This window comes from Podarcis bocagei, assembly GCF_964188305.1.
Source record: "Podarcis bocagei genome assembly, chromosome: 4".
In the NCBI taxonomy this organism is placed as follows: domain Eukaryota; kingdom Metazoa; phylum Chordata; class Lepidosauria; order Squamata; family Lacertidae; genus Podarcis; species Podarcis bocagei.
The window spans coordinates 41,434,730-41,454,902 of NC_138128.1; the positions used below are offsets into that span (position 1 = coordinate 41,434,730).

A 20,173-nucleotide genomic window follows, 5' to 3' on the forward strand; every position below is an offset into this window, starting at 1 on the left:
GGGACTCTCAAGAGTCTCCTCCAGCACCATAATTCAAAAGCATCAATTCTTCGACGATCAGCCTTCTTTATGGTCCAGCTCTCACTTCCATACATCACTACTGGGAAAACCATGGCTTTTACTATACGGACCTTTGTTGGCAAGGTGATGTCTCTGCTTTTTAAGATGTTGTCTAGGTTTGCCATCGCCTTTCTCCCAAGGAGCAGGCGTCTTTTAATTTCGTGACTGCTGTCACCATCTGCACTGATCATGGAGCCCAAGAAGGTAAAATCTCTCACTGCCTCCATTTCTTCCCCTTCTATTTGCCAGGAGGTGATGGGCCCAGTGGCCATGATCTTCGTTTTTTTGATGTTGAGCTTCAGACCATATTTTGCGCTCTCCTCTTTCACCCTCATTAAAAGGTTCTTTAATTCCTCTTCACTTTCTGCCATCAAGGTTGTGTCATCTGCATATCTGAGGTTGTTGATATTTCTTCCGGCAATCTTAATTCCGGCTTGGGATTCATCCATTCTTTCATTATCTCCCTCGCATTTTGCTTGCCTTCTCTCCCCCGCTATTTGTAAGGCCTCGTTGGACAGCCACTTTGCTTTCTTGCATTTCTTTTTCATTGGGATGGTTTTAGTTGCTGCCTCCTGTATAATGTTGCGAGCCTCCACCCATAGTTCTTCAGGCACTCTGTCCAGCAAATCTAAATCCTTAAACCTGTTCCTCACTTCCACTGTGTATTCATAAGGGATTTGGTTTAGATTGTATCTTACCTGTCCAGTGGTTTTTCCTACTTTCTTCAGTTTAAGTTTGAATTTTGCTATAAGAAGCTGATGATCTGAGCCACAGTCAGCTCCAGGTCTTGTTTTTGCTGACTGTATAGAGCTTCTCCATCTTTGGCTGCAGAGAATATAATCAATCTGATTTCAATGTTGCCCATCTGGGGATGTCCATGTGTAGAGTCGTCTCTTGTGTTGTTGGAAAAGCGTGTTTGTGATGACCAGCTTGTTCTCTTGGCAGAACTCTATTAGCCTTTGCCCTGCTTCGTTTTGATCTCCAAGGCCAAACTTGCCAGTTGTTCCTTTTATCTCTTGATTCCCTACTTTAGCATTCCAATCCCCTATAATGAGCAGAACATCCTTCTTTGGTGTCACTTCTATAAGGTCTTGTAATTCTTCATAGAATTGGTCAATTTCAGTTTCTTCAGCACCAGTAGTTGGTGCATAAACTTGGATTACTGTGATGTTAAAAGGTCTGCCTTGGATTCGTATCGAGATCATTCTATCATTTTTGAGACTGCATCCCAGTACAGCTTTCGCCACTCTTTTGTTGACTATGAGGGCCACTCCATTTCTTTTACGGGTTTCTTGCCCACAGTAGTAGATATGATAGTCATCCGAACTGAATTCGCCCATTCCCGTCCATTTTAGCTCACTGATGCCCAGGATGTCAATATTTATTCTCGCCATCTCATTTTTGACCACATCCAACTTACCCAGGTTCATGGTTCTTACATTCCAGGTTCCTATGCAATATTTTTCTTTACAGCATTGGACTTTCCTTTCGCTTCCATGCATATCCGCAACTGAGCGTCCTTTCGGCTTTGGCCCAGCCGCTTCATCAGCTCTGGATCTACTTGTACTTGTCCTCCGCTCTTCCCCAGTAGCATGTTGGACACCTTCCGACCTGAGGGGCTCATCTTCCAGCATCATAACTTTTATATGCCTGTTGTCTTTGTCCATGGAGTTTTCTTGGCAGGGATACTGGAGTGGCTTGCCGGTTCCTACTCCAGGTGGATCACGTTTGGTCAAAACTCTCCACTATGACCTGTTCATCTTGGGTGCCCTGCTCGGCATAGTTCATAGCTTCTCTGAGTTCTTCAAGCCCCTTCACCACGGCAAGGCAGTGATCCATGAAGGGGGGAAATGTAATGGTTCTCTGCAATTTTCAGTACTGCATGGACATTCTGTCATTCCTTTTTCTCTGTAGGCTTCAGGAACTGGAAGATCAGTACCGGAAGGAAAGAGAAGAAGCCAATTACCTTCTGGAGCAGCAAAGACTTGTAAGTAATAAACAGGTTGCTTTTTGCACATGTTACGAGAGCAGCATAAAGTAGACAAGTTGCACTGTAATTGGTAGGGGAGACAATCATTTCCAGGATGTGACATTATATAGCACAGGGCAGTCTTTAGGCTTGCAGGATCTACTGTGTGTATGCATTTTAGTAGTGGCCTGAGAAGCAGTAACTGGAGCCAAGTGCAAAAAATGTTTACTTAAATTAAAGAATTCTGAGCTCAGGAATTTGTTTTGAATACTAGAGAGAATTGATCTCACAGTTTCACACACACCCATTCCTGGTTTGTGTGTGTGCTGCCCCCCCCCATTTCTACAGTATAATTTAGAGGGGGGGTCATTTTGTTGTTTCCATTATCAAACAGTTGGAAGTCAGACATCCCTGCTTTATCCACATAAAATCTATATGCCCACCACTGCGCTATACCACCTAAAGTGCAAGAGAAATAATGACTAGGATTTGCATCTCCCAGCAAGCCAGATTCTTATATAATCACATTTGTAAAAGGTCAAGAACTCCACATAATAGCCCCCATCTAATGTCCCACATTGTTTAAGATTATGAGTAATCTATGTAGGTATAGTTTCTTATAATTCTGTATCTCAGGAAACTTCACAATCCACTAAACTGAAATGGTGATTACTAAGGAAATGGAAAGTATTGATCAGGGAATGGAATAATTTCTTGGTTTTACCTGGACTCAGCACATAATATCAAAACTCAGGCAATAGGATTATTAACTGCTCATCTGTTTGCTCTTTTAGGATTATGAGAGTAAACTGGAGGCTTTACAGAAGCAGATGGACTCAAGGTATTATCCTGAGGCTAATGAGGAAGAGGAGGAACCTGAGGATGAAGGTAATAATTCATTGAAAAGAAAAAGCTATTAAACCTATCATTCAGTGAGTTGTATTCAGCTACTTATTTTCTAATATAAAGTGCAAACAAGCTATTGTTATTTTGAACTGCTCACTCACTATATGGAAGTAATAAATTGAAAAGGATTAGGCGGTGCTTTTTTCAGGGGGTTCTCAAGGGTACAAAGTACCAGCACCTCTTCTTCTTGTTAAAAAGTGTGGCACTTGCTGTAACAACTTCATTGGGAGTATGGGCACCTTTTTTTCTTTTTTTTTTAGGAAAAAAGCAGTGGGATTAGGTCTCTATTCCCATACAGAAGCCTGATTATGTGGCATATACATTCCAGATAAGCTGCTTATACTGAGTCAGGCCTTTGGCTCATCGAGCTGAATAATGTCTACAGTACACTGATTAGAAGTGGCTGTCCAGGATAGGGGTCTGCTACAGTCTGGCTGTACCCAGTTCCAAGAACTAAATAAATATAAATACTGCATTGTTTAGTGGACTACTCTGTTAGGATTGCTGTTTTGTCATGTTGTTGAATGATTGTGATTGCATAACATAACAAGCTGTGTTTGTAAAAAAAATGTGCTTGTTCAGTCAGAAGCAAGTTTAGTCAGAGGAGAGTCAGGAAATCGAATATGAGCTGGAGCAGTCTTTCCCAACCCAGTGCTCTCCAGGTGATTTGGCACCGAATTCAGCCAACCTGGTGCTCTAGTGGAAGTGCAATGGGGTTTTCCCCTCTCTCCTTTCCCCATTTCCCCCTTCCTCTAAAATCCACTCTGGATGGTTAGCAGAACCCCATAACAGTGTACAGGGGGAGGAGAAGGGAGGGGAGATGGTTCCATCAGCGCAATGTTGAATTCCACCCTACAAGTCCCATCAGCCTCAGCCTGCACAGCCTATAGTCAGAGATGATAGGAGTTGTAGTTCACAACATATGTGGGGTACAGTTCTAGCTGCCCCAGAACTAGAGGTTCAGGTAGGTATGAAAATAAATGGCAATTGGGCTCATGCAAACAAGCTGAGCAACCACATTGCAATAATGTCTTCTTGTTTCCTTTGGAGCCTTTGTAGGGGGGCTGCTGGGAAGTTAACTAGCTAAGGAATGTGGTTCACGGAAACCAGTCCTCAGAGTATATTTTTTCAAGCTCGGCATGCTAGAATGTATCCCAAGGTATTAAAAGAGTTTGGGGGATCTGTCTGAAGGCCATTGCACCCAGAATTTGTTCTGCCCATCTGCCAGTAGACCAGGCTTCCTCAAACCCGACCCTCCAGATGTTTTTGGCCTACAACTCCCATGATCCCTAGCTTGCAGGACCACTGGTCAGGGATGATGGGAATTGTAGTCTCAAAACATCTGGAGGGTGGAGTTTGAGGAAGCCTGCAGTAGACAGTTTGTTTGAGGAGAAGATAATGTGAGCTATAATCAAGGGGTGTCAGCAAGGACTTGCTCTTTGAAGACAGTGACCTTGTGGAGTGTTTATCTCACCAGTACAATGGACAGAGCGAGAGTTTGAGCAGGCGCTCTGGGCCTTCAGGAAGTGGAAATGGTACCAGTTTACATCTCTTCGGGACCAGCTGTGGGGCAATGCCATTTTCTTGAAGGAGGCCAATGCCATCAGTGTGGAGCTGAAGAAGAAGGTGAGCAGGTTCTGTCATAGTGACAAATGGTGGTTGGCATTGTCTATTCCGCATTCTGTTGCTGTTTCTTCAGATGAAATAGTATTCCAGATGGAACTGGGCACATACAACTGTACCCTCAACACCCTGCACTCCCCCACATCTACCACTGGAGGAAGTAGCATCCCCCTGCCCAATGGTGTGGCTGGCCCTGATTAATTGGTCATTAGCCATGACAGCTATATTGAACTTCAGTGTACAAACCGATAATATCTCTGATTACCAGATACTCTGGAGAACAGGAAAAGGCCATGCCAGATTTGTGAATGTCCAAAAGCATCTAGCTGTGATTGAAAACCAAACTAATTAAATGGACTTTTGTTTGATCCCACAAGGGAATTTTTATGGTTATTGAAATAACCAACATATAAATGAGAGGAGGGACACAGGGCCTTGAAGTTAAGAGAAATATTATGTTGTTTGACTAGCAGTTACTCTTTAAAAAAAACTTGGGAGGGGGAGGAATCATAAGAAAAAGCAGCATTTTACCAGAGTATTTTCACCCAGGTCCATTAGCAAACAAGTATCCTCGTATAACCGTTGAAAGGCAGTGGTGGTTGCTGCTGTTATTAAATTGTTTAAGATATGAAATGGAGTGACCACAGACCAGCTGGCTGCAACTGCAATTGACCTGGATAAAGACAAGTAAGTTTTGAGGGTTCTTGTCTGAGTGAAGATCCTGCTATCATAATTTATATGTGGTGTGAGAGAAGAGGGTGCCCTGAGTAGTGTGACCTCTGTGCATGAGGAAGTACTAGCCAGCAGCAATGACTCTTCCCTTCCTTTCCCTTCCAGGTTCAATTTCAGTTTGTGCTCCTTACAGACACCCTGTACTCACCTCTGCCTCCAGACCTGCTTCCTCCGGATGCTGCCAAAGACCGTGAGAAACGTCCATTCCCAAGGACTATTGTGGCAGTGGAGGTGCAGGACCAGAAGAATGGAGCAACCCATTACTGGACTCTGGAGAAACTCAGGTAAGCAAATATATTTTAATAGCACCATGGGCAACTAGTTGGCTGACAGAAAGTCAAGGAACTTCGATTATCTGGGAGGAAGGTGATACTGAATATAGGATTATTGTCTGACATGGTAGTGAGCCCTCTTATTTCACAATAAGCCAATTGTGCCCTTGACAAAGGGAAATATAGTTGTACCTTGGAAGTCAAACAGAATCCATTCTGGAAGTCCACTCAACTTTCAAAACATCCAGAAACTAAAGCTCAGCTTCTGATTGGCTACTGGAAGCTCCTGCAGCCAATTGGAAGCCACTGAAGCCCTGTCGGACGTTTGGCTTCTAAAAATAGTTCACAAACCGGAACAGCCACTTCTGGGTTTGCGGCGTTCGGAAGCCAAAACATTCAATAACTAAGCTGTTCGAAAACCAAGGTACGACTGTATATCTATAAACGATTTAATGTTGGCTTCACAGGTTATTTTAGGACTTATATACATAAGCATTCAAGTATGCCATGATCTGGCAAGGTGAGTCGAGTATGGAAATGGGATTAAGTTTTGTGGATGTGTCAGCAAAATAACACAACCTGTGCCTGGTTTCCAAAGCATACTCCTTCCCAATACTATCTGAAATAGCTAGGTAAAGTCAAAAGATAAATTTTAGCTTATGGTCTCTGTAATGCAGGATGACCACTTTATCTTACATTGCTATTTGATGCAATGTGACTATATATGCAGAAATCTCATAGAAACCTTTTTTGACATGTGTCAAAGCTAGATTGCATTTGACATGCCTCTGATCAGTCTACATTTTGACAAGTTCATCACCTGGACCAAATTCTGATTTTTGCACATGCCAGAATAATAATGCATCCACTTCCTCTGAGCATGCACTAGCGCTTGAGTGAAAAAGCCAAAATTCAGTATAAACAGGCTCCCACTATTGTTTGAGAAGCATTTTTTATTTGCCAGTCCCAAGAGAGATGGGAATTTCTCCTATGTATTAATGTGCCTCTAGTGAGCAGAGCAGGTTTCAGCACCAGCTTTTGAGGGCACACAGGTAAGATAATGGTTTAGGTGCAAGTAGCCCAGTGCTTACTCAGCCACCATTGTGTGAGTTACGGTAATTTGTTTTCTCTGCCATTGCAGGCAGAGGTTGGACCTGATGCGGGAGATGTATGACCGGGCGGCTGAAGTGCCCTCTAGTGTTATAGAAGACTGTGACAATGTGGTGACAGGCGGAGACCCCTTTTATGATCGCTTCCCTTGGTTCAGGCTGGTTGGCAGGTGAGAGCTTTGATCTGTCAAAAATATCATGCCAAACTAAAGAGACCCAAGGAAGGAAATGGCCCAAGAACTGAAGTTGTGCTGCACAAGCATTCCTTCCACAGTTGGGTAGAGATTAGATCACACAACAAGATAATTGCACAGCATCTTGCCCTTTTAGTAGGGATCGCTTTCTGCTCTCCAGATTTATGTACTAGAGTGGGTTGTTTTCCCATTTATATCGGTGCAGAAGCTCTTTTACTGTGAGCTGCACATGCACGCACATATATGCTGACACAGCCCTTTTCACAAAGCTACGCATGATGTCCAGTGCATGGTGTCCAAAGTTATGTTCTCGTTCTCAATACCATCACTGATGGCTGAAATTTCCTACAGCAAGGTCAAAAGAGGCTTTTAGAGCCTGGTCTTTCCATGATCCAGGATGGACCACCTTAGCTTCTAAAGTCTTAAATTGTAGCCCTTCAAGCAGGATTCCCTGCTTGCAGATTGTGACCTCTGGATTGGTGGGAACCATTACAAATAGATGCCATAGAGGACTGTGGCCACCCACCTGTACAGTATTACCATGCAGAAGATTCTTCTGGCTGGCTGTGGGGAGGTAATAGCTTGTAGGATGGAATGCAGCTAAGAAACCCTGCTGTAGGATTTGTACATTTGTGTGTGTCATTTGGAGTGTATCTGCCTATATACTGCCCAGTATATAATGTGTGTTATCATGTGCTTCCCATGCAACTGTTAGAAACAAATGTGATGCCACCAGCTGGGAATTGTTGGGGGCCAGGCAGAAAGGGTTTCCCATTGAATTTTAATAAATCTGGGTACATCTGAGGCATTATATATTCCATTGTCAGGATTCACAATGGAATTTCTTCCCATACCAATGAGTCAGAAGAACCTTATCAAGCTCCATAGTTGTTTTGGTGAGAACCGTTGGAGGAATTTGCATCAAATTTATTGGGTCTTCACCATTTTTAGCTGATGGCATTGGTGGCTCCTCTGTTAGATGTATCTGGCCTGGGAGGTTTTCCATTCCTTTCCCTCCTCCTTATTAACACTGCTTCTTGGTCTAAAAGAAAAGGCAGAGCAAGCCTAGTCTCTCTCTGTGTGTTTGGAATAGCTGGTGTTAACCTGTCTCCTATCTTGTTGTACTAACCTTAGTTCAGATATCTCTGGCTGCAACAGCTCTCCTATTTTCAACACATGCATGAGCGAGCGCATGGCTGATCTCACCCCCTCCCCCACCTTCTCGAACCCTGACTCCGACATCACCGAGCCTGCTGACGAGCAGCACGTGGGGAAGGAGGAGGAGGAGGATGACCTGGAGGAAGACATCTTTCCGGAGTACCCGCTGTATGATGGCCAGGATCCATTTTACGACCGCTCCCCCCTGTTCAGTTTAGTAGGAAGGTTGGTGAGGTCTTAGGAGAGCATGCTGGGAAGGAACTAGCTCTTTCGCATAAGAGACCTGCTTTCTGACACTGTTCCCATGTTAAGGCACTCAGGGACAGGTGAGCTCTCTAACAAGTTCCAGAAATGAGGGGGCAAAACCAACAAAACAAAAAAGCAAGGGTCTGAGCATACCTAAGGAGGAATCAGATATACTGTGAGAAAACTGGCAGGAAGACAAATGAGGGGATGGCTTCTGGAGAGGCAACAACTTAGAAGTGAATGTCCAGAACCTGCCTGCAGAGCTAAAGCTTCTGCAATTATGCGCCTTCTCACAGGACTGTTTTTTAAAAAAACGTATTTTATACCTATGGTCTCAAAAACAGGAGGATAATCTAGTTTCATTGTCTGCTCCTGTACAGTATGATGTGAGGAGTGTGCATTTAATGCAGTTCCCTGATAATTCTGATCTAGGAGACATGGAGGGAACTAAGATTTAGCTCTAGAATAAAGGAACACTAGGGTGTCATTCCAGAGGGAAGGAGAGTTGATTGGACTAGAATATAGAAACAGGAAATAAATGCTGAAAACATTAAGAAACTAGGCAAACTTTTCTTGTTTGCATTGCTCAGCAAATGCTGAAGACTGGCATTTGGGGTATTTAACTTTGACAAAGGATAGAAACTAGGATTTCAGCACACAGGAGCAGTGGGTAGTGAATAAAGTTCTGGGATCGAATTCTAGAATATGCTTGAAAGCACAGTTGCTTTTGTATGGCCACCCAGCAGGGCCAGCCCTGCCAGTAGGCAGAGTGAAGCAGCCACCTCAGGCAGCAGGTGCTGAAGGACAGAGCTGTGTATGCCATGTAGCCTATTCTGGAGGACTCTGTCCCATTACCAGTCTTCAAGTAAGATTCAGCTGAACTGGAGTGGGATGCCATCTTGTCCTTCACCATAATGATTTGGGATGACCCTACCAACCAGTGCCATTTGTTGTCCCACCTAGTAAGTGAGTGAAGCTATTTCTGCTACATTACAATTTGGCAGAGAAAAGCACTGGAGAGAAATTATTCATTGAAAGCAAACATGGTTAGTTCTAATTTCCATATTTGGCAGCAAGAGGCTTCATCCTTGTGCCTTTGGGACTGCAAATTGAGTTTGCTGTTAAGAAAGATACGATTCTTCATCACACTATTCAATTTTCTCACAAAGGCAGAAAAGCAACCACGTTCTAGCAATGGATGCATACTCTGTACAAATGAGGGGGCAGGATCCTACTGGGGTCCTTACAATATCCTTGCCTGTTTTGCTCAGGCAGAACCAAATATTCATCATTTTACCTTCAAAGCCCTGCCCTTCACGGGCCCACATTCATAAACCTGCACCTCAGAAGTTGCTCAATTTATACCAGGATTAATTTAACTTTGTATGAACATAAGGATATTTCCTTGATATTTGGGCAAGAGGTCCTAAGCTTTAGTTTCCTCACTTTTAAGTAGGAGTTAGGAAAATGGGAGCCAGCAAGGGAGGAAAAGGGCCTAGAAAAGCCAGAGAGGGAGATTGGGGAAGAGTCCTGCAGTCTCAGACCGAAAGAGCTGGCTTCTTCCTTTTTTTCTGGGGGATTTGAGATTTTAAATCAACAAACAGGCCAAACTACCAAATAGCTCAATGAGGGAACACCCTCTCCCCCAATCCTGTGAACTGTTCTTGGGGGGTCTTTTGAGTCAGACAAAATTGACTCCCCCCATGCAGCAGCTGTGCCGTTCACATTTCTCATGAAGTGTGCTTTGATTGGATCTTTGTCTTTGATTTTTTTTCTTTTTCCTTATTATTATTATTTTTTTAGCTGCTGGCTCTATCTCCAAAGCTTTAGCAAAATTGGGGGTTATTTCACTTTTGTCTTCCTTTTGAAAGGCTTTTCTTTGGTCTGAGCATGCCATCTTTGCACCTCACCAATCTTGTGGTTAGTGCCTCTATCCTACTCTATTCTTTTAATGACACACAGCCTCTTTCGGCCTTCCTTTATCAATCCCTCTACCTCTTTGTCTCCTCCCAACGTCCCTGACTTGACCCCTTTCTCTTCTTACTGCTTCTGCCTCTCCACCTCTCCAGTTCGCCAGTTCCTTCATTCTTCTGGGTTTCAGGCCTGTTTCATAATGGGCCCTTGTTGGCTGTGACCATAATAGCACTTCAACAGATGTATGCCTCCTGCTTCCTCTTAGCCATCCAATTTCAAAACAAGACATTCCAGACCTCATATGAAGAAGATGAAGATTATGCTGAATAAAAGAGAGACTAGATTTGAGAAGGTGATGTTATCTGCATTCTTTCGGAATATCTGCCCATGGGTTTTGAGCATCAAGGAGATTTGCAGTTCCAAGGAAGTTTGTGGGTACATTGCTTTTCTCTAGGCCAGGTGTGGGGAATCTCTGGCCCATAGGCCCGATTCAGTCCACCAGGCCATCCCATTTGGGTAGTGCTGTTCTGTGCAAAACAGCACTTTGAAAGGGGCTTCTCAAGACCTGGCATTTTGATTACTGGGTCTTACCAAGTGCTTTTCAATGCACTGTGCAATACACATGCAAGGCAAAAAAGTCACCTGACATCAGGTGATTCACAGGTGACCAACCCACCTGCCAGATCATTTCTTAACAATGTTATGGGCAGGCCCATTTACTGCTGCTTGATTGATGCTGTCTGCAAGGATATATGGAAACTTGCCTCTTGTGTAAAATCAATCAAACTAAAAACTCAACTCAAATACAGCTGTTGTTGCTTTCTCTTCAAACAGAAAGCAAAGAATAAGCTGATACTTTCTTCTTAGTAAGATTCATAATGCTACGGGATAATGCTATTCTATCCTATGCTGTACCTAAGAGTTTAGAATTTGGGGATGAAGGTGAGATAAACAGAAGGGAGAAGGTGAAATAAATAGTGGCTTGAGGCCAATAGGATTCATATTCTGAATGCCCCAGATAAATTCAGCTGTGTCTTTTTTTTCAGTGACTCAACCAACTTAAAACAAGTCTAGTTGTTGCCACCTTTTTCTCCACTTACTGGCAGCCACTTCCAACGTGATGCCCTCCAGCCAGCATAGCCAATGGTTAGGGGTAATAGTAGTTGCAGTCTAGCAGCATTTCAAGGGCACCATGATGGCTACCCCATTAAATAATAACCTATTAAAGTGCTATTTTATCAGGGATGTGAGCTGTGCAGAACAAGTCCATACTTACATTACACCGGTCATTTCTCTGGTCTGAAGAAAGCAATTTCTGGTTTCTTTTTAACAGTTCTTCCTTCCAAGCACAGACCCCTATTTGTGAGTATTAGGTGAGCTGTCACTTGTTCACAAGATTTAAAGTTAAAGTGTTAATCTGCAGGGGAACTTTTCAAAATATTAATGATCATGCTCATATACACATTTCCCAGAGAGTCACACTATACACTGATTCTGATGTAATATGATCATTTTAAAACTATTCTTATGAGCACAGATTTAGGAGAATGGCTTGAAACAATGACAATTGTCATGTATGTTAGCGGGAAACATTTTCATAGTTAAAGGCCTGATTTCAATATAGATATATTTCAAGTTTGATCATTTTGCTAAGACCAAGGGGAAAGCATCCCTGATGTTAGTTCCTGGTGCATATATGTCTTCCCTACATTAAAAAAAACACAGAGCAAAAATTCAGTAGCAGTTTAAAAGGTTTATCAGTGTAGGCAACCTTCCTGCCAAATTTATGGATGTAGTTGTTGAAGTTAATCTATGATATATGTTGGTTGAAGAAAAGCCAACACGTTTATTGGTGACATTACTAGTCATGCCACCAAGAGAATGGAATTGCTTCCAGATTGAGGCTGGTGCATTTCTCTTTCAGAGTTAGATGGGAAGTGAATCAAATATGAGACTTAATATACCCCAAATCAATGCCAGAATGCCCATCATTCCCTACCAACAAGTTCCGAGACATGTATCATCTGGTTCAGTGGGACTTATTCCTTCTTTCTGTTAATGTGACCAGCCCTCAAGTCCTTTAACTAGTTACTTCCTATTGATTCCCATGACGTGAACAATTATAGTAATGTAACATATTGTATGAAGACAGGAGTGCCTGGCGTGCTCTGGTCCATGGGGTCACAAAGAGTCGGACACGACTAAATGACTAAACAACAACAAACATATTGTATGCTGTTATAATAATATAAATACTGTAAGGCTGTTTATAAATTTCTAATCTTGGATGGGTTCTTTCTTAATCTCTTAATATGTGTTCATTTAATAAAGTTATTAGTCTGGTAGATCATGGGAACAACAAAGATAATATATCTTAATTTCAGCAAAGAATTTGAAAGGTCTCCCATTTTATCTTGTTGACAAGATGAGAAAATGTTGGTTGAGTGATATGATACTGCTGCTAAGTGAATTCATAGTTGGTTGAGCAATTGTACCCAACAAATGCTTACAGTACTAATGGCTCGGCATAAACCTGAAGTTTTGAGTGGAGTGCCAGAGGACTGTGTCCTAGGTCCTGTGCTGCTTTAAAGTTTTGTAAAAGACTTGGATGAGGGCATTGAGGGATGCTTGTCAAACTTTAAGAAGACACGTAACTGGGAGGGATAGGTAATATCAGAGAAGACAGAAGCAAGGTTCAATGTTATTTTCACAGATGGGAACACTGGTCTAAACTAAAACCAACGTGAAATTCAATATAAATAAACATATATTGCTATTATTGCAAAAGTGATCAGATAAAAATTAACATTACTGGAATGTTTGCTGAAATAATAATAATATCTGCCTCGTATCTGCTGGGGAGATCTTCCATAATGCAAGGGCTATTGCACTGAGTGCTCCTTTCTCAGTAAAGAGGGATTTGAGTATGGGTGGTGAGGCACATCTAAAAGCTCAGCCTATGACAATCTCAGTGATAATTTCTAGCGGCTCTAGCCAACCTATAGGGAGTAAGTACCCTGGTCCCACATTGTTTAGAGCTTTGTTCACTAGGACTAAAATTATAAAGCTGACCTGAAAGCATACAAACAGCCAGTGCCCTGCATAAAGCATGTTGCGGCAATCAGGTACTGACACTAACAGTGCATGATCTACTGTGCATAAGCTATTGCAGTCCAAGAACAACGAAAGGTGTCTTACCAGCCAAAGCAGGAGTAGGTACTCCTGGCCATTGAAGACACTTGTGCCTCCAATGATAATGCTAGCTAGGTCCAAGAGTCATAGGTCATAGGCCCTGACTATGAACCTGTTGCTTTAGAGCAGTGGTGGCCAAACTTGGCCCTCCAGCTGTTTTTGAACTACAACTCCCATCATCCCTAGCTAAAAGGACTAGTGGTCAGGGATGATGGTAATTGTAGTCCCAAAACAGCTGGATGGCCAAGTTTAGCCACCACTGCTTTAGAGGGAGTGAAACCCCTCCTAGTGCAGGTAATTGACCAATTTTCCAGAACCACACCCATTGAGCCTTTATCTTGCCCAGATTCAAGCTCAGTGTATTGACCCCACCACTGAGTCCAGTCATTAATCTAGGGCCTGCATAGCCTCTCCCAATTTAGATGTTATGAAGAAATAGAGCTCACTAGGGGACAATGCTCTAAATCCCATAATGACCACTCATTCAACCTGAAGTGAGGAGGACACAGGTATCTGGCTCCATGCATCTCACACTGAGTACTACCTCCAACTTGACCATAATGACCCTGGGTGGCAGTCATTGGTTGCAGCAGTACAGCAGCAGCAGTAAACTCCCCTCCCCAAAAAACCTTTCACTGTACAGTGGTGCCTCGCAAGACGAAATTAATTCGTTCTGTGAGTTTTTTCGTCTTGCGAATTTTTCGTCTTGCGAAGCACGGTCAAGTTGCAACTGCACCTCTTCAAGCGGTTTTAAGAAAAAGGAAACAAACTTGCAAGACGTTTTTGTCTTGCAAAGCAAGCCCATAGGGAAATTCATCTTGCGAAGCAACTCAAAAAACAAAAAAACTCTTTCGTCTTGCGAGTTTTTCGTCTTCCGAGGCATTCGTCTTGCGAGGTACCACTGTAAATATTTAAGCAGAGGCTAGACAGGTTCATGTCAAAGATTCAAGATCCCCCATAGACTATAATTTTTATTAAATGTCTTCTCCAAACTGAAATAACCCAAGCAAAGTGTGTGTGTGTGTAGAGACAGGGAGAGAGGGAGAGGTGGTGTTCTATTTATGTCAAGGATATTGAATACTGCCCCACCCAGTTCATGGGTTTATTACAAGGAAGACAGGTACTTGGGGAACCATCAGTGCCCTAAGATTACCTAAGATTAGTGGGTGGAATGAAGCTGGCTGTAGCATATTATACTCTTTATGGCAGGGGTGGGAAGGTTGTAGTCTTCCAGATACTGCTAGATTCCAATTCCTTGCCATCACTGACCATTGACTGTTCTACCAGGGGCTGATGGGAACCCAACAACACTTGGAATACCACAGGTCTCCTTCCCCCGCTTTAAAGGCATGTTTCATTTCCATGAAGGAACTCTGATTAGTTGACAGCTCCTTTGAAGCAGGCCTAAAATTCAGCACAATTTGTGTCTCTCAAGTCCCGGGGAGTTTTTCCTCTTTAGAAGGAACCTATCTCCCTCCTTCCTTCCCTTTTCTTCCCCACCCCACTGCTTTCCCTGCCTTAAACCTCTAATCCTCTTTGTCTTTGCTTGTCCTCTTTTCTGTCCCTTTTGCCCCACTGTTACTCAGCAGCAGGACCTTGGACGAATTACAGCACCCAGGGTACTAGTTGTCTAGTCTCTCCTGCCAGAGGTCCTTTTCCTAGTTTCCTTCTTGCACCAGCACCGCCCCCTCCCCTCCCTTCAGCCATGGGAGGTGACAGAACGAGAGGTACGCTATGCTAGCGCTCACTAACTCACTACACTTTCGCTTCACTGCTCAGCACAGGAACTCTGTTCTAAGCACGCTGAATTCCCCCTCTCTGTCCGGCTGGCCATGGCTGCCTTTCTTTAGTTTTGCTTTGCAGCACCATGTTGTGATGTGAGCGGTGAACTGTGGTCCCAGCTACCATCGGCTATGGAGTATGTTTGGAGAAGCTCGTGCGTGAGGCGCAGTGACCACTCTCCTATGTCACTTTTCTTTCCAGAGCCTTTGTGTATCTCAGCAACTTGCTGTATCCTGTACCTCTGGTGCACCGCGTCGCCATTGTCAGCGAGAAGGGGGAAGTGAAAGGGTTCCTGCGCGTGGCTGTTCAGGCCATCTCAGGTAAGAGGTGGCTGGAGATGGAGAAGGAGGGACAGCCGAGGCTGGCCATCTCCAACCTGGTGCCCTCCAGATGTTTTAGGCTACAACTCCCATCATCCTTGACCGTTGGCCATGCTGGCTGGGGCTGATGTGAATTGTAGCCCAAAACATCTGGAGGGCAACAGGCTAGAGGACTTGCCTGTTCTAGGCACTTGCATTTATACAGCCATTCCCTCTTCTCCTTGCAAGCAGCTCATTTTTAACAAGGGCTTGAGAGCAGAAGAGCCCTTTGCCTTTTGTTGGAATTATTAACTAAGGTACATAGTGTTTAGTACTAAGGGGAAGGCTCTGCCAAATCACCTGTTGCTGTTCACCGTGGTAAGGCAAGTCCTTTGACCAAAGACCAGTTCATACATAATTTAATGTGTGAATTGACTCCACTGAAGATCATTGTATTTGAGGTGATGTATAAGTTTTCTCTGTGGTACTTGATCTCTAATGACTTCTTCACACATTTATATTTGTTTTATTTTTATATGATTTTCTAAACTGCATTGGAGGCAATGATTGCCCTTCCAAGATAGTGTGCAGAATTTCATAAGGTGTAAATATATGATCAGCCAGTCAAACTCCCTTAAAGCTGAGCAGTAGCAATTAATTAATCACAGTGATTAATAGAAGGTGGACTTAAAAATGATTGAAGATCCTGTTTTCTGAGAGAACAAGAAACAGGTACAGCTCACCACTTCTAGTTGCAGTCATCCAGTGAAGCATACACATGCAGCCATCAAGTGAAGAATATACAGCAGCCCTGTGTTTCAGCCTTTGTAGGTGATACATAATAACATGGGTCCCTGGAATTCAGACCAATTGAGCAGCTTCTAGGGACCAGGTTGAGTCCATCCAATTGCCTATCTCTACCTTATATACCTTAGTTATTACACCAGGGCAGTGTAATATCCCAAGCTAGTATGCTGTGAGCTTCTTCCATGCATAGCCCAGACATGCAGTGTGTTTAACATCAAAAATTATGGGGGAGTGGGGAACTGCTGCTACATATGCTGTTTTTCAAGTGCAGAAATCACTGGTAGGAATCCTGAGTGTCCATTGTATTTCTGCACCAGTTGGGTTCACCTTGATCTATAGGAATGAATGTATATCCTATCTCTATCTATAATTAGTACAAACATAGGCACATCGTTTCAAAGATTTCTAGGGTTATTCTACATTGCAGCATGTCACAGCTCATGCTGTCATATTACTGCATATATGGATTTTACTGAATTCATACATAACCATCTACACCTTTGCAACTATAACAGAAGTGAACCTGTGTTTTAAATAGTTGTTCTGTGCCCAAAAGACTGTTCCTGGACTGTGTAGGTGTGCCTTCTCTGCATCCTGTTCATGTATAGACTGGGTGTTTGTTATTACGCTATAAAATATTTCAAATTAAATGTTTACATAACATGTGTATTTCAAAGCATCGTACGGAGAAATGCACAACCCCATGTCTCTGTCATACAAGGAAAGAGCAATTTAAGCATATCCTGCAAAATTTCACAGGGAGCCTTCTGTCAGTGAGATAAAATGCAATGCCTTATAAGCCAACTGCATTTCTCTGAAGGTGCAATCACATTTGTGTTGGGCTAAAATAAGGACAGAGCAGCTTGGCCAAAAGATTGTAACTTTGATGGCAAAGAGATGGATTAATTGATGCTTTTTGTTTCCACATTTTTCAGCATCATGCTTAATTTTAGCAGAGGCATTTGCTCTTCCTTGATGTAGTGAAACTTAGACCATCTACTTCCAGTGGTACCTTTCCTCATTCACATTCATTTGGATGATTCAAGGTGCATCCAGATAACCAACCATCCCCACTTTTTATATTTCTTTCCTCACAGTGTGGCTGGATAATGGTATTCAGAGAAGAAATTTACCACATGCAAAAATAAACTTGGAGTGATGCCAGTCCAAATGCAGCCACACTTGGTGGCTGACTGTATTTGCCCTGTACAGTTCCCTAGCACTTTCTTGTGGATTAGAGTGTTGTACTAGGAATGGGGAGACCCAGGTTCAAATCCCCCCTCAGCCATGAAGTCCCCATGAGGTGACTTTGGGCTATCCATTGTCTCTCAGCCGAACGCACCTCGCAGGGTTACTGTGAGGATTTAATGTGAGGGGGAGAACCTTGCATGCCCTCTTGAGCTGCTTGGAGGAAAGGTGGGATAAAAATGTACTCATAAGAAAATATAAACGTGAAAAGATAAGTGAGCAAAAGTGCAATCCTAGGCATTTCTGCTGAGAAGGGAATCCCACTGAGTCCAATGAGGAAGTGGATATAGGACTGCAGCTTAGGAGTTCCTGGCTATGGCTCTCAATCTGTTGGGGAGTCTGAGCTTCTCTTTCCTTACTATAACCTCTTGATGCCTTCCTGTTTCCAGCTGATGAAGAAGCACCAGATTATGGCTCAGGAGTGCGGCAATCTGGAACAGCCAAAATTTCCTTTGATGATCAGCACTTTGAAAAGGTATGCCATGGAAGACAGAACTAGCTGAGCATCATCCCAGATTGTTGATCACACTCAGACCTGAACCTAACTGGTTATAAGTGAAAATAAAAAAATTCCTTCCTGTAGCACCTTAAAGACCAACTAAGTTAGTTCTTGGTATAAGCTTTCGTGTGCATGCACACTTCTTCAGATACACTGAAACAGAAGTTGCCAGATCCTTCTATATAGTGAGAAGGTGGGGAGGGGTATTACTCAGAAGGGTGGTGGGAATTGGAGATTGGCAGATAGCTGAGATGAGCCTGTTGACGACTCTTAACGACTGTAATAGGTCTTGCAGGAAAAGGCAAGGGGTGAGAAGGTGAGAAATGGCTTAGTCATGTATAATGAGATAAGAATCCAATGTCTCTGTTCAGACCAGGTCTATCCATTGTTTTAAGTTTGGTAATGAGTTGTAATTCAGCAGCTTCTCTTTCCAGTCTATTTCTGAAATTCCTTTGTAGTAAAACAGCTACTTTGAGATCTTGTATAGAATGTCCTGGGAGATTGAAGTGTTCTCCTACTGGTTTCTCTGTTTTGTGATTCTTGATGTCAGATTTATGTCCGTTTATTCTTTGGCGTAAGGTTTGGCCTGTTTGTCCAATATAGAGAGCTGAAGGACACTGTTGGCATTTGATGGCATACACAATGTTAGACGATGAGCAATTAAATAGTCCCGAGATGGTATGTGTGATGTTGTTGGGGCCAGTAATGGTGTTGTCTGGGTGTATGTGGCAGCAAAGTTGGCATCTGGGTTTATTGCAGGCTCTGATGCCAGTGTCCGTGTTAAGTCTGGTTGTAGTATTATTGTGGGTTAGGAGTTGTTTAAGATTGGGTGGCTGTCTGTAGGCAATGAAAGGTCTTCCTCCCAGAGCTTGAGAAAGAGAACTGTCATTGTCCAGAAGAGGTTGTAGATCTCTGATGATGCGTTGAACTGTTTTAACTTGGGAGCTGTATGTGATGACTAGTGGTGTTCTGTTATTTTCTTTTTTGGGTCTGTCTTGCAGCAAGTTCTCTCTGGGTATCAGTCTGGCTCTGTTGATCTGTTGTCTAACTTCATCTGCTGGGTATTTTAGTTCTGAAAAGGTTTGCTGTAGAACTAAAAGGTTTTAGTTCTGAAAAGGTTTTTATTTTGACTATGGCAGACCAACACGGCTACCTATCTGTAACTGGTTATAAGTGGTTATTAATTAACCAATTTGCTGTGCAGATTCAGAAGTTTCAGAGGGCTCAGTAGTGTGGCAAAGTAATGTTGGTCTCTAAAGACTACTTAGAGTCTGAGTTACAACAAAGCTTGTTGTCTCTTCTGTTCTCTTCTGTTAAATTACCCTGCTCAATTGTATGCCATACCTTCTGTTCTTTGTAATTTATGCCCAAAGCTAAGTAAAAGATGGCTTAAATTTACATGAATTTACATATATTAACATATGGCAAACTGAGAGGCTGGTTTGTTTCTTCTGAGTGACATGGAAACTGACATTAGCGACCTTTGAAGTCTTGGATTTCAGTCCAGATTCTATTAAATGTTTACTATTTAGCAGCAAATACTATATCAGATTATTATTGATAAATATAAAGCTCTACAAGTTTTTCCCCCTTTCTTCCTTGATCATATTTATATTTTATTTCTACCATGTTTGAATAAGAGAATAAGAGATACAAAAACAGAAAAAAGGAAAGATGCAATATAAGGGACAGAAGAAACTCAACAGCACTGCTAAATTTCAAAACAGTGTGAATTAACATCTCCTACAATTAACTACAGTTTTCTACAAACTTAATCAATTTAGACAAGAAAATATCCTACCTATAGGTTTGATAAATATAATATAATTTGGCAATTGATGTATAATCTCATATTTTGTTGTGCCATTTTTCAATAGATGGCACAATGGGTGTTTATTCTCTTGCTAATAAAATTCTAGCTGAGAAGAGATAAGTTAGTCCTATATGTTCTCATCTTACTGAACTCTTTTGAGTTATTTATTAATGGAACTTCATAGCCCAGAAATTCCTCTCTTCTTAGATCAGCTGGTTTCACTTGCATCTTGAGCTTGACTTTGTATCTCCCTAACCTCACAGTTTAAAAAGGAGAACAGCAAAATACACCACTGCAAGGGAAACCTAATGACACCACCCAGAACCATCATACCTTTATCTTGTATTCTT

At 42.5% G+C, this 20,173-nt stretch overlaps 1 protein-coding gene across 22 annotated transcripts in view; it reads left to right on the forward strand.

Annotated features, from left to right (window-relative positions):
* The window catches only part of KIF1A (kinesin family member 1A), a 117,044-nt gene that overhangs the window by 61,875 nt on the left and 34,996 nt on the right, over window positions 1-20,173 (forward strand). For 11 of the 22 annotated variants that reach the window (XM_081192495.1, XM_081192496.1, XM_081192497.1 and 8 more), the window contains 7 exons: window positions 1,975-2,047; window positions 2,824-2,917; window positions 4,413-4,561; window positions 5,396-5,574; window positions 6,704-6,841; window positions 15,359-15,477; window positions 17,901-17,986. In XM_081192495.1, coding sequence (XP_081048621.1) covers window positions 1,975-2,047; window positions 2,824-2,917; window positions 4,413-4,561; window positions 5,396-5,574; window positions 6,704-6,841; window positions 15,359-15,477; window positions 17,901-17,986 — 838 coding nt within the window. Of the gene's footprint in view, window positions 1-1,974; window positions 2,048-2,823; window positions 2,918-4,412; window positions 4,562-5,395; window positions 5,575-6,703; window positions 6,842-7,999; window positions 8,249-15,358; window positions 15,478-17,900; window positions 17,987-20,173 lie in introns of all 22 variants that reach the window. The other 11 variants (XM_081192492.1, XM_081192503.1, XM_081192508.1 and 8 more) reach the window with 2 other exon arrangements.